General features: G+C 26.3%; 2 protein-coding genes across 2 annotated transcripts; one reads left to right on the top strand and one right to left on the bottom strand.

Moving 5' to 3' along the window:
* The first annotated feature begins 23 nt into the window (after positions 1-23).
* LOC112591852 (glucose dehydrogenase [FAD, quinone]-like) lies at positions 24-1,260 on the top strand. The gene has a single exon (XM_025335785.1). It carries the CDS (start codon positions 38-40, stop codon positions 1,187-1,189), a length of 1,152 nt encoding a protein of 383 aa, XP_025191570.1. The 5' UTR covers positions 24-37; the 3' UTR covers positions 1,190-1,260.
* Positions 1,261-4,086: 2,826 nt separating this feature from the next.
* On the bottom strand, positions 4,087-7,474 carry LOC112591853 (geranylgeranyl transferase type-2 subunit beta-like). Its single transcript, XM_025335786.1, has 7 exons — positions 7,440-7,474; positions 6,983-7,081; positions 6,697-6,894; positions 6,470-6,628; positions 6,254-6,398; positions 4,559-4,758; positions 4,087-4,467 (listed from the first exon to the last, which is right to left on the bottom strand). Exons 1-7 carry the CDS (start codon positions 7,440-7,442, stop codon positions 4,279-4,281), a joined length of 993 nt encoding a protein of 330 aa, XP_025191571.1. The 5' UTR covers positions 7,443-7,474; the 3' UTR covers positions 4,087-4,278.
* Positions 7,475-10,879: the final 3,405 nt, after the last annotated feature.

The raw sequence follows: 10,879 nt of genomic DNA, 5'->3' as shown, positions 1-10,879 counted from the left end.
CAAACTGATCTTCCGTCCTAAATAATATTTATATTTTATGAATTTTTTTCAGGCTACCATGAAGAATGGTCGTCGTTATAGTACAAATACAGCTTTTTTATTTCCAGCAAGAACGAGATCGAACTTACATGTGAAAAAGGAGAGTACTGTAACACGAATAATTATAGAAAAAGGTACGAAAAAAGCAATAGGAGTGGAATTCGTAACAAACCGTAAAAAATATAGAGTGTTTGTACGCAAAGAAGTAATTGTTTCTGGTGGAGCTATAAACTCGCCACAATTACTCATGTTGTCGGGGATCGGACCGGAAGAACATTTGAAAGATATAAAAATTCCACTGATAAAAGACTTGCCGGTTGGTGAAAATTTGATGGATCACGTGGCACTAGGGGGTTTAAGCGTCTTGATAAACGATACTATTTCATTGAAAACCGACCGATTGCTGAAAAATCCGTTTAATACACAAGACTATATTTCAAATAATTACGGTCCATATACAATACCAGGTGCTGCGGAAGCCTTGGCGTTTTTCGATTTAGACCGACCGGGATCCTTAGATGGACATCCGAACTTAGAATTACTATTAATTTCTGGTCTATTTTCGGACAATGATTACACTCATAGACTGTTCGGTTTGAAGACCGAGATCTATAATCAAGTGTACAAGAAAACCGAAAACATGGACGGTTTTACGGTGTTTCCGATGATTATGCGACCGAAGAGTAAGGGCCGTCTGTGGCTAAAAGACGCAAACCCGTTCCACTATCCACTGATCGATCCCAATTACTTTGCGGACGAAAGAGACTTGGACGTGGCCGTAGCCGGAGTGCGGATTTTCCAACAGATGTTGAAAACTGACGCGATGAAGAAGCTCGACGCCCAATTATTCGACACCCCGTTGCCCGGTTGCGTCCAACACAAATTCGATTCGGACGCGTACTGGAAATGCTCGGCGAGACAAATAAGTTTTACAATCTATCACTTGTCGGGCACATGCAAAATGGGACCGGTGGGTGATCCCACAGCCGTGGTAGATCCGAGATTGCGCGTGCACGGCATAAGCGGTCTAAGAGTCATCGACGCATCGATAATGCCGGAAGTACCGGGAGCGCATATCAACGCACCAACGATTATGATCGGCGAAAAGGGCTCTGATATGATTAAAGAAGATTGGGGTATAAGAGTATAGACTGTAGTACTTGCAGATTAAACTATAATTAGTCAAATTTATTATATATATTTCATATTTATTTAAAAGAACTTAAGTGTTCAATATAATTATCCTTAACTAGTACACCTACTTACTTAGTAATTTTTTACGATTTCAAGTTAATTGTCTTTACCTAAGATACCATTTTTAATAACCGAAATGGCATGTAGGTATTATTATGGTTGATTTAACTGATATTCGCTAAAACGTTCCTGTCTATAATCACGTACATCGAAATACCTACAGCAAACAAGCAAACCAATATTTTATATTATATGGAATACAGCTTGAGTGCCTTGATCGGTAATAGTATATACTTGTAATGTATCAAGGCTCACAGCATTCAATAAACCCGTTTTAAATCGATTCGTATTCAATATAAACTATATTCAGATCAACAGAATAATTGATACTTGGAATTTAAAATAAAATCTTTTTTTAATTAGGCACATCTTTTGAGCTATGACTGACGAAAGTATTGTTTTCAAAAACGTAACGACAAATAATTTTTGTTTTTTTAAGTAATGTTTGTTTATGTCAATATTACGATGCTCATCTCTTCAAATGTATATTTGTACTATATCTATATCTAGAACTAGTCTATACTATAAAATCAATGACTAGAAGTAGCTTAAGTATCAATGTTTTGCAGAAATTAGTCATAAAGTAACTTATGGGTTACTTATCTACATAGCATTAAAGTTTTAAATTGCTTAGTTACAAAATTCAATCAAAATATTATAAATATCAATTTCGAAAAATTTGTATTTGTGGTGAACTTCAAAGCTTTTGTGACACAGGTTATTTTTTTTTACTTCCTGTATACCTACAGTTAAAATGTTATGCAGATAATTGTTATGAGTAGTTAAACTGATTTAAAGTGTGTAGCTGAACATATTTTAAAACTAAACATTAATTATTATCAATATAAACTACAAATTAATTTACTGGATCTCTTCCTTATTTAAAATAAATTAAAGTTTTTTTTTCTTAATTGAAACTAAAAAGACATTATAAACACAATTAATATTATATAACTGACAAACTATGACCATGAGATTGAGAATAATTTTTCAATCAATAAAAAAAATATAATAATTTATGTTTATTTATAATATATATTGTGTATACAAATACTTGACTAATATATTATAATTAACAATGTATTTTTATACTTAGTTATTTTCCAGTAGGTCTTGTTTATATTTATAGCTTTTGGCTGTTGCCTCTAAATTATTGAAAGTTACCTGTTACACACTATAAGTTAAGTACTTTTATATATTCAAATAATAAATAATACAACTTTATTAGTTCTGATCAGTACTTAACTGTACACATTACTCATAAGTCATAAGTTTTAACCAATATTTACTACAGCTGTAGAAATTATGTTAAAAATGTAAAATATGAGTTTTATTGAATAAATGAATGCATAATGGAATTGAATTTTTTTTTTTTTGTAAAGTTGTTTTAGATATAGAAAGCATAGTATTTTTGTCTAATTTTTATGTTAAATCTATATCATATTTTTGGTCACGAGTATTTCTAGGTACATATTGCATCTACAAATATATGAGGTTTTTTAAATATTTGTACACATTAAACATTCCAGCCTCTATACATCTGAAATATGACATAATAAAGGTTGCAAATGATGCAAATAGAAGGAACATTAGGTAACCCCAAAATTGTTACAAGCTCTCTAATATAAACACTAATGTTTTAAAAAAGTATCAAAATTTAAGTGGTTTCTGTTAATGAGGAGAGTAAATTAAATGTTTATTATATTATTTGTATTAATGTCATTATTGTAGTTTCTAATTCTATAATGTCCATTGTCTATTAAACGTTATAATAATACAATTTATTTGTATATTTTTATTACATTACATCGCTATGGTTTCCTCAATCGCTACAGTTTTTTTTTGAGCTCCTTCACAAAGATCGTGCAATTTTCATTTTTTAAAATTGAATTAATTTTTATCATATAATTATGTAAGTGTAAAACCCTGATTCTCCCCCTTTCTAAATATTATTTTGTTGTATATGTTTTTTAATAAATTACATGTAACATGTTTTCAAATAGATTAAATACTAACTTTTAAGATAAAAATTTTTTTCAACAATATAGTTTTGATTATAAAAAATCTCAACTTATAATATATCTACATGTTATTTACTTTTTTATAAGTTAGATAGATTTTTAACATTTTTGAATTTATAATCTCTTTTTATTTATTAATTCAATTATAATATCAATATAAACAATTGCATGACACGCAAAATATGTTTAACTTATTTATTTTATTATAAATTATTTATTATCATAATATCATGTACCCAAACTAATTATTGGTTACTTCCAATGTTTGAAATTCAAATATCTTGGAAAAAGTTTTAATTAATAATATTTGAATTGTTATTATTTATATTTTTAAGAAAATATAAAAAAGCTCTTATCGATGCTTTAAGTTTGTTATGAAATTTTTTAAATTGTATTTTGAGCAAACTAAAAGTATTTTATAGGATTTATATACAGTAAAAAAAAAAAAAAAAAAAAAAACACGATTTTAGATAATATTAATTACTTATGTAGTAAGATTTTATAATTTTTAATGAAAAACTTAAAACATGTAGGTACTATAAAGCCCATTTTACTTTTATAGAATGATTTTATATGAATGATTAAATTTAAATGCATGAACAGCATTGTTAGTACAAAAAATGTGTTTGCTTGATTTCAATACAAATAACTACAGAATATTTAAATAAAACATATTTCTAATATAAATGAATATTTCACAAATAATCACAGCAGGACATTTTATTTTAAAATAAAAATTGTTTACACAATTGTATTTATAAATTTTAGTTATGTAAAACTGAAATAAAAATTTAGTACTCAAATATAATGTAGAAGATATACAGAACGTGAAGAAAATACTACAACATAAAATATTCATTGCAGAATCTACAAGATATTAATTTTTATAAATCTGTGCATAATATAATTAATACAATATTTATTACAATAATAAACTTAATAGTAATCTATGTTAACTTACTTTTTAAGGTCGGGACAAAGTTTGAGGTTTTAAACCTAATCGGTTAATAACTGCTTTTGGCATGCAATAAGTAGGGTCAATTGGTAAAATTTTATCATATGACATTAGAGATAATGCTGCAAGACCAAAAAGAGTATGAAAAGGATCTGGTTCATCCCCAGGACGATCACTGAATCCACCTCCTTCATTATCCTGTTAATAGATCATAAATTATATATTATTATAGATATTACCATACTATTTTATTCATGGATTATTTAGATTTAAAGATCCAAAGCTTTACTTGGGATGCTAAAATAAAGGTTTTTAATTCTTCTTTATCAATCCAATGGTCACGTCCTAAAATGTTTAATGTTGAAAACACCCACCATGAATAACAAACGTCTGGTAACTTTTCAGGTCGTCCATTAAGTCCACCAGATGGTAATTGCCTTTCAGCTAACCACCAGCCTAAAGTGTCAGCATCGACTAAATCTAATCGTCCTATAAATTTCAATAATTATAATTTATATATATAGATAACCAGAAGGTTCATAGAGTTTTGAATATTTTTAAACTATACAAATAAATCGAATTAAAAATTAATTAGTGTAAATCTAATCTTACAATAGTAATTTGCAGTTAGGATGATCAGTTTTATACCGCCAACCAATTAATTCTAATAATATTCCACAAAGTGTAAATAATGTACATTTTACCACAACAATATAAATGTATGATTTATGTGGATCATTTATTGGGTTTATGCATGAGTGTTATTTATAAATTGTGTAATATAATATAATAATATGAATATATTGCTGTGAATTGTTTGTATTAAAACATCAATTAGAACTCAGAAACGTGAATGAGTTTTTTTAAAAGAATAAGATTAATTATCAAATATGTGATATGTATTAAATTAAAAAATTAAAAAATGTGTGGTGAAAAGTTATTATAAATAGTAAAAATTGAGATTAGAAGAGAAACGATAATATTGGATATAGTAATGTATTTCATTTTTCATGTTATTATTAATATTATAGATGTTAAACTATGATAGTAAACAAATATAAAAAAGCGGGCAAGTGGGTACCGCTCTGTTGTTCATTAGGGGGTAGGGTGAACCTCGGACTAGGATAGATTAAATTTGAATGCAATGATAGGTATCATTGTATACGAAAAACAATTCTGAACGGAGATGATTTGTCAGTCTAGGATATATTATATTTAAATATTGTCATATATTCTATTTCATAACATTGTTATTAAAAATTTATTATTAATACTGTAAAAATAAAATAATTTTATTAAATTATTGCAAATTTAATATTTATTTCTTAGGTACAAATAATTTATGACATAATTTTTCTATATTTTAAAAAAAGTGCCCTCCTCTTCTAAAAAGGTTTAATTTTAGATTGTTACCATCCTTGTGTGGTCAATTGTGTGTCCAATATTTTTATTTTATGTATAAATATTCCTATTGACTGTTTACAAGAAATTAAGTTAAATACTTAAAAGCAGTTGAAATATTTGATAAAATGCTTAATTATTAAATAATTTAATTAATCAATTATCGATAATAATTTTAGTCAGATAATTTCTCATTTAATGTAATACCTACTAAACATTTAAGTGAATAGTTTTTTTAAATTTATATTTTAAACCATAAAGAAACTAGTCACTTTTATTATTTTAACAAACTAACTACTAATTAAAATTTTTTTGGAAATTTCATATTTGACTAGTCGAAGAAAATTAATTTGCACAGCTTTATTTTAAACATCCAATATACAGTAGAATATTATATATAAAGGTAATCTAACATTTTTATAATAAGCTAAAAAGTAAATGGGTTAAATTGTTAAATGTTCATAACTATAATCTTTTATTATTTTTATTTTTTATTTATTCATAACAGCACATTAAAAACCATTTAAATTTTATAAAATGCATACATAAAACATACTTTAAAATATTATTTTCTCATAGTTACCAGCAATAGATAATGATCCAACACAACAATAGATTAACCCACCATGACTTTCAGCTCCAGGTCGTGATCCAAAACCTCCATCAAAATTTTGGCAGCTTTTTATAAACTCTACTGCTTTAACCAAATTAATCTCATTTAGCTTACCCTAAAAAACATTAATTCATTAAACTCAACAAAATAGTAAGAAATATTAAATAGCATTTAATGTTTCATTACCAAAAGCGATAAACATGCCAATGCACAAAAAGAATAACGGGTATCTATTTCTCCCCATTTATCTCCACTAAAACTGCCATCATCTTGTTGAAGTGTAGATACATACAATACAATTTTTTCAACTGGTAATTCCATTTCTCGATTAAGCAGACAAGCAATCTGTAAAAAAAAATTAATATGCATATAAATATGATACCTAAGTATTATTTGTAATAAATAATGCTAACTTGAACTGCGCTTAGTGTATACAATAAATGTGGATCATGACCAGGGGCAGGTGAATACCCACCACAATTGTGTTCACAACTTTTAATATATTCAAATATTTCGTCTTCTTTTGGTATTTTTCCATCATTGATTAAATATAATGCAGTTAAGCCCCAGTACATACCAGACATTCGAAGAAATTCCATCATACTACTTTCCTATAAAATTAAAATATATTTTTCTTTAATATTTTATTCAATATAAAAATTAATTGTTTGAGCTAAAATATTAAGTTTAAATATTTACATATTGATGTCTTTCTTTGCCAAACGATTGTAAGAAATTGATATGTTTTTTTAATACCCATGTCTTGCTTGTGTTATCCAATTTCACATCTTTTTGTAACTAGAATTAAAGAAATAATAAAAAAAAAGTACAAATCAAAATAATTATAAATTATTTAAAAAGATATATTATGTTAATATAAAAATATTAATTATAACAAAACTATTAAAAAAAAAACATTATAATTAAATTGATTATAAACAGAATATATAAATTTTACTATTTAATATTTCTTCTTAGTCTATATTGACAGCTTAGCATTTATCTAAATATGAATTTACATGATTATAATTACCAACAATTTAATATGATTGATAAGTTATAGGTACATAATATGAATGAATAAAACAAAGTTGTACACAAATTACCTACAATTATATTCACGTAAAAATTCAGTCTGATTGACAGTAATACTTACCATTTTTTCTATAGTTTTTAGATTTAGATATTTAGTAATTTGTAAAAAAATGTTAAGTAAACCAATAATGTAATTGATTAATAATTAATATTACAATATAAATTATTAAAAATATGTTGTATTTAAATTCAGTTTAATAGTTTCAAAATCATTATATCATTTGACATAAAAATATCTTTTATTTATTTAACAGTATTAACAATGATTTTAAAAATATGAATACCATTAATCCTAGTACCTACGTCCTATAAATTTTATAAAAATATAATTGATAATTTTTGAAAACTTATCAGTTATCACTTCTTACTTATCAGTAAATATTGCCATCATCATGGAATACATAATTTTATTGTTAATGATAATATTAATATCAATGTTTTTTAATAATATAATAATAATTATTATTATCTATTTTTATATGTCCATCTCACAGCTAATAGCTGTGAGATGGGTCAGCTATAGATAATCTATAGCCGTGGTCCATCCAGACTAGTATCTCATAGAGTAAAAATACCATAAAGGGGGCATTATCTATCCTTCTGTGTATCAGTTTTCGCAGCGCAGAGACCATAGAGTACTTTATGGCAGAGACACACTACAGTAATGCTATTTTCACAATAAAAAAAATGTTCACCCAATAAATCCAGATTTAAATTACTTATTTACAAGATGCTGGTCAGTGGTCAGTATAAACAATTTTTTTATAAATAATTATATTATAGTTATGTTAAACATTAAACAATGTTAAATTATTAATATAGTAATACATATAATAATATATGAAATAATATAACGTACCTTTGGAAGTTTAAAAAATAATTTAATAATATATTTTTGTTATTTCGTTTACTCATTAAAACAAATTCAATAAAACTATTCGACGTGTTTATCAATTATCACTGTCTGACGGATGACAGTATATAATTATAGTAATATTTTTAATTTACACAAATATAATATTGTGGTTATTAATCGTTGTCGACTATCGAAATGTTGACCAAACAGTTTACATGGAATGCAGAGTAGTGTAAAAAATATACAATTATCATCGGTCATCGGATTGGGTTATCTCCGAAAACAAATAAACTAATAAAGACTTAACTAATTTAAGTAACTATTATCATTATTAAAGCAGCATTTACACAACCAAATATGTAGCCCTTTTCAAAGGAGTACAAACAACTGTCAAGATAGATAATACCAGAATCGACATCTGTCCTACTCACTCGTATTGTTTAATTTGAAAAATAATATACAAACAAATCCCTTGATCATAAAAATATAAAATATAATTCACCAATCCAACAAATACATACGCTTTATATGGACTCCAGGTCATTGAAATATAAAAGGAAACGAGTAAGCAAACATAGCAGCTCGAAATGAAATAAATAATCCTAACAGCAAATCACTCTCTTTTATTTCACCAGAAGACATATACAGAAACATAGATAAATACTGTAGGCTATTATGGAATTTTAAATGGAATCAAGTAAAAGAAAACAAATTAAGGGAAATAGAACACTCAAATAAACTCTGACCAATACTAAATTACTCAAGTCGAAAAGAAGAGGTTATAACTCATATTAAACAGACTCAGAATTGGACACACTAGAGCGTCTAAAGCCACTCATAAATACCCTATGGTTAAAACGGGACCTCCGATATGCCTTTCTTGTAACATCACAGTAAAGCACATACTTATCCATTGCTCAATATTCATAGCGATAAGAGGAGAATGTCAAATTCCCAATAACCTGTACGCAACATTAGAACCTAGTTCCTACAACTACCGAGCCTTAGTAATAACCTTGTAGTTGATTCTGAAACAATAATAAAAATATATTAAATTTTTAATATATTTTTATTATAATGTGTAATATTATTTTTTTTTATGGAAGTCTAGAAATATATTATAATTTATACATGCTTTTTAAACATAATATATTCATAGTTTTTTTTTTTTTCACAAATTTAAGAGCGCCCTTAAACCAAAAGCGCCTGGAGCAAGGATACCCACTTGTCCCCTCCACTTAGATCCAGCATTCATAATATTCACTATTTATCTTTAACAAACTTATTTTTCTTGTTTTCGTTAATTGGTTCAAAACGTCTTCCGGCTGTAATATTATTTCCCTATAAATATTCAAAATTGCCAAATATTAAATAATTTCCAAAATTAGTCATGCCATAAAAATTTTGAGGACCTTTGAGCTAGAGTATATTATAATCATTTTCATTCTCGCTCATTATATTATGACAATCCTTTTGAAAGAAATCTCGTTAATCCTACAATCCCCAGTACTTTCTGTAGACGATTAAGACAGAAATTGTGTAGTGATCTATTGACATATAGTATTAATCAAACTAATTATTTGAAAAAATCAAGTGAAAGTGTTATTAATGGGTGGCTGTTTTCCTCAAAAATGTCTGCACGTACTTTTATTAGGGGTATTAATGTATTTTCTAGTAATTTATATATAATTCTAGTTACTTGAATTACATTTAATTATTGTGTCAAAGAGGTATAAACTTAGATTTTATATAAAAAAAAAATAAAAATTTTCATGTAAATAAATATTTTAAATATAAAACTAAGTTTTCAAAACTGATTGGCCCTTTGATAAACTTTTGATACTCATGTATAAGGCTCAGAAGTTGTAGGAATTGCATATTATTCTGTATACTTTCAATTTATAGTAGACCAAGTTAGAAATGTGAACTGTATAATAGAGAGTTTAAAAAATGAAAATTTAAAATGCAAAATACTTACATATTTTGTCAATTTTAGCTAAAAAAATTGCATAATTCACATTTTTCTAAAAAAAAAATGATTTTTTTCTTTCTTAACCTGTATATTTAAATTAATATTGAATACAAAATTCAAAATTTTCTATACAAAAGTATTCATTGTAATTTCAAAAATACTGAAAAATATTTTTAATTATATTAAAAACCAGTTATAAACAGTTTTATGTATATTATTTTATTAATTTATTAACAACATCTAATATACCTATTTATTTATTTTTTGGAATTCAGTATTATTTTTTTTTTTTGCATATTTAACATCATTTTTAATGTATATTTTATAATTTTTTTGTATATATTTTGCCTTTTTTAGCTCTTTCAACTTATAAACCCTACTCATGTGGTACTTAATATTAGTTTGAGACGAATCGAGAATGTCGAGAATGAGCGAATATCGGATTATATCGTTACGCGCACATAATACAAGTTCTCCGGTTTTCATCGGCTATGACGCAGTAAACAATATGCTGACGTTAAGAAATGATAGTACTTACTAGTAATGGTAGTACATGCTCTGCGCTATGGGCATGAACCAATTGCGCCTAAAACAAAGTTTTTGTTTAGGGTCAATATACCAATTGCGCTCCTTATATTTTAAGGTCATATACCGATTGTGCTCCTTATATTTT

This window comes from Melanaphis sacchari, unplaced genomic scaffold (genome assembly GCF_002803265.2).
Source record: "Melanaphis sacchari strain LSU unplaced genomic scaffold, SCAv2.0 Contig1453_pilon_pilon, whole genome shotgun sequence".
Lineage (NCBI taxonomy): Eukaryota > Metazoa > Arthropoda > Insecta > Hemiptera > Aphididae > Melanaphis > Melanaphis sacchari.
Note: the sequence above shows the minus strand (reverse complement) of the source record. Positions and strands in the feature narration are given on the sequence as shown.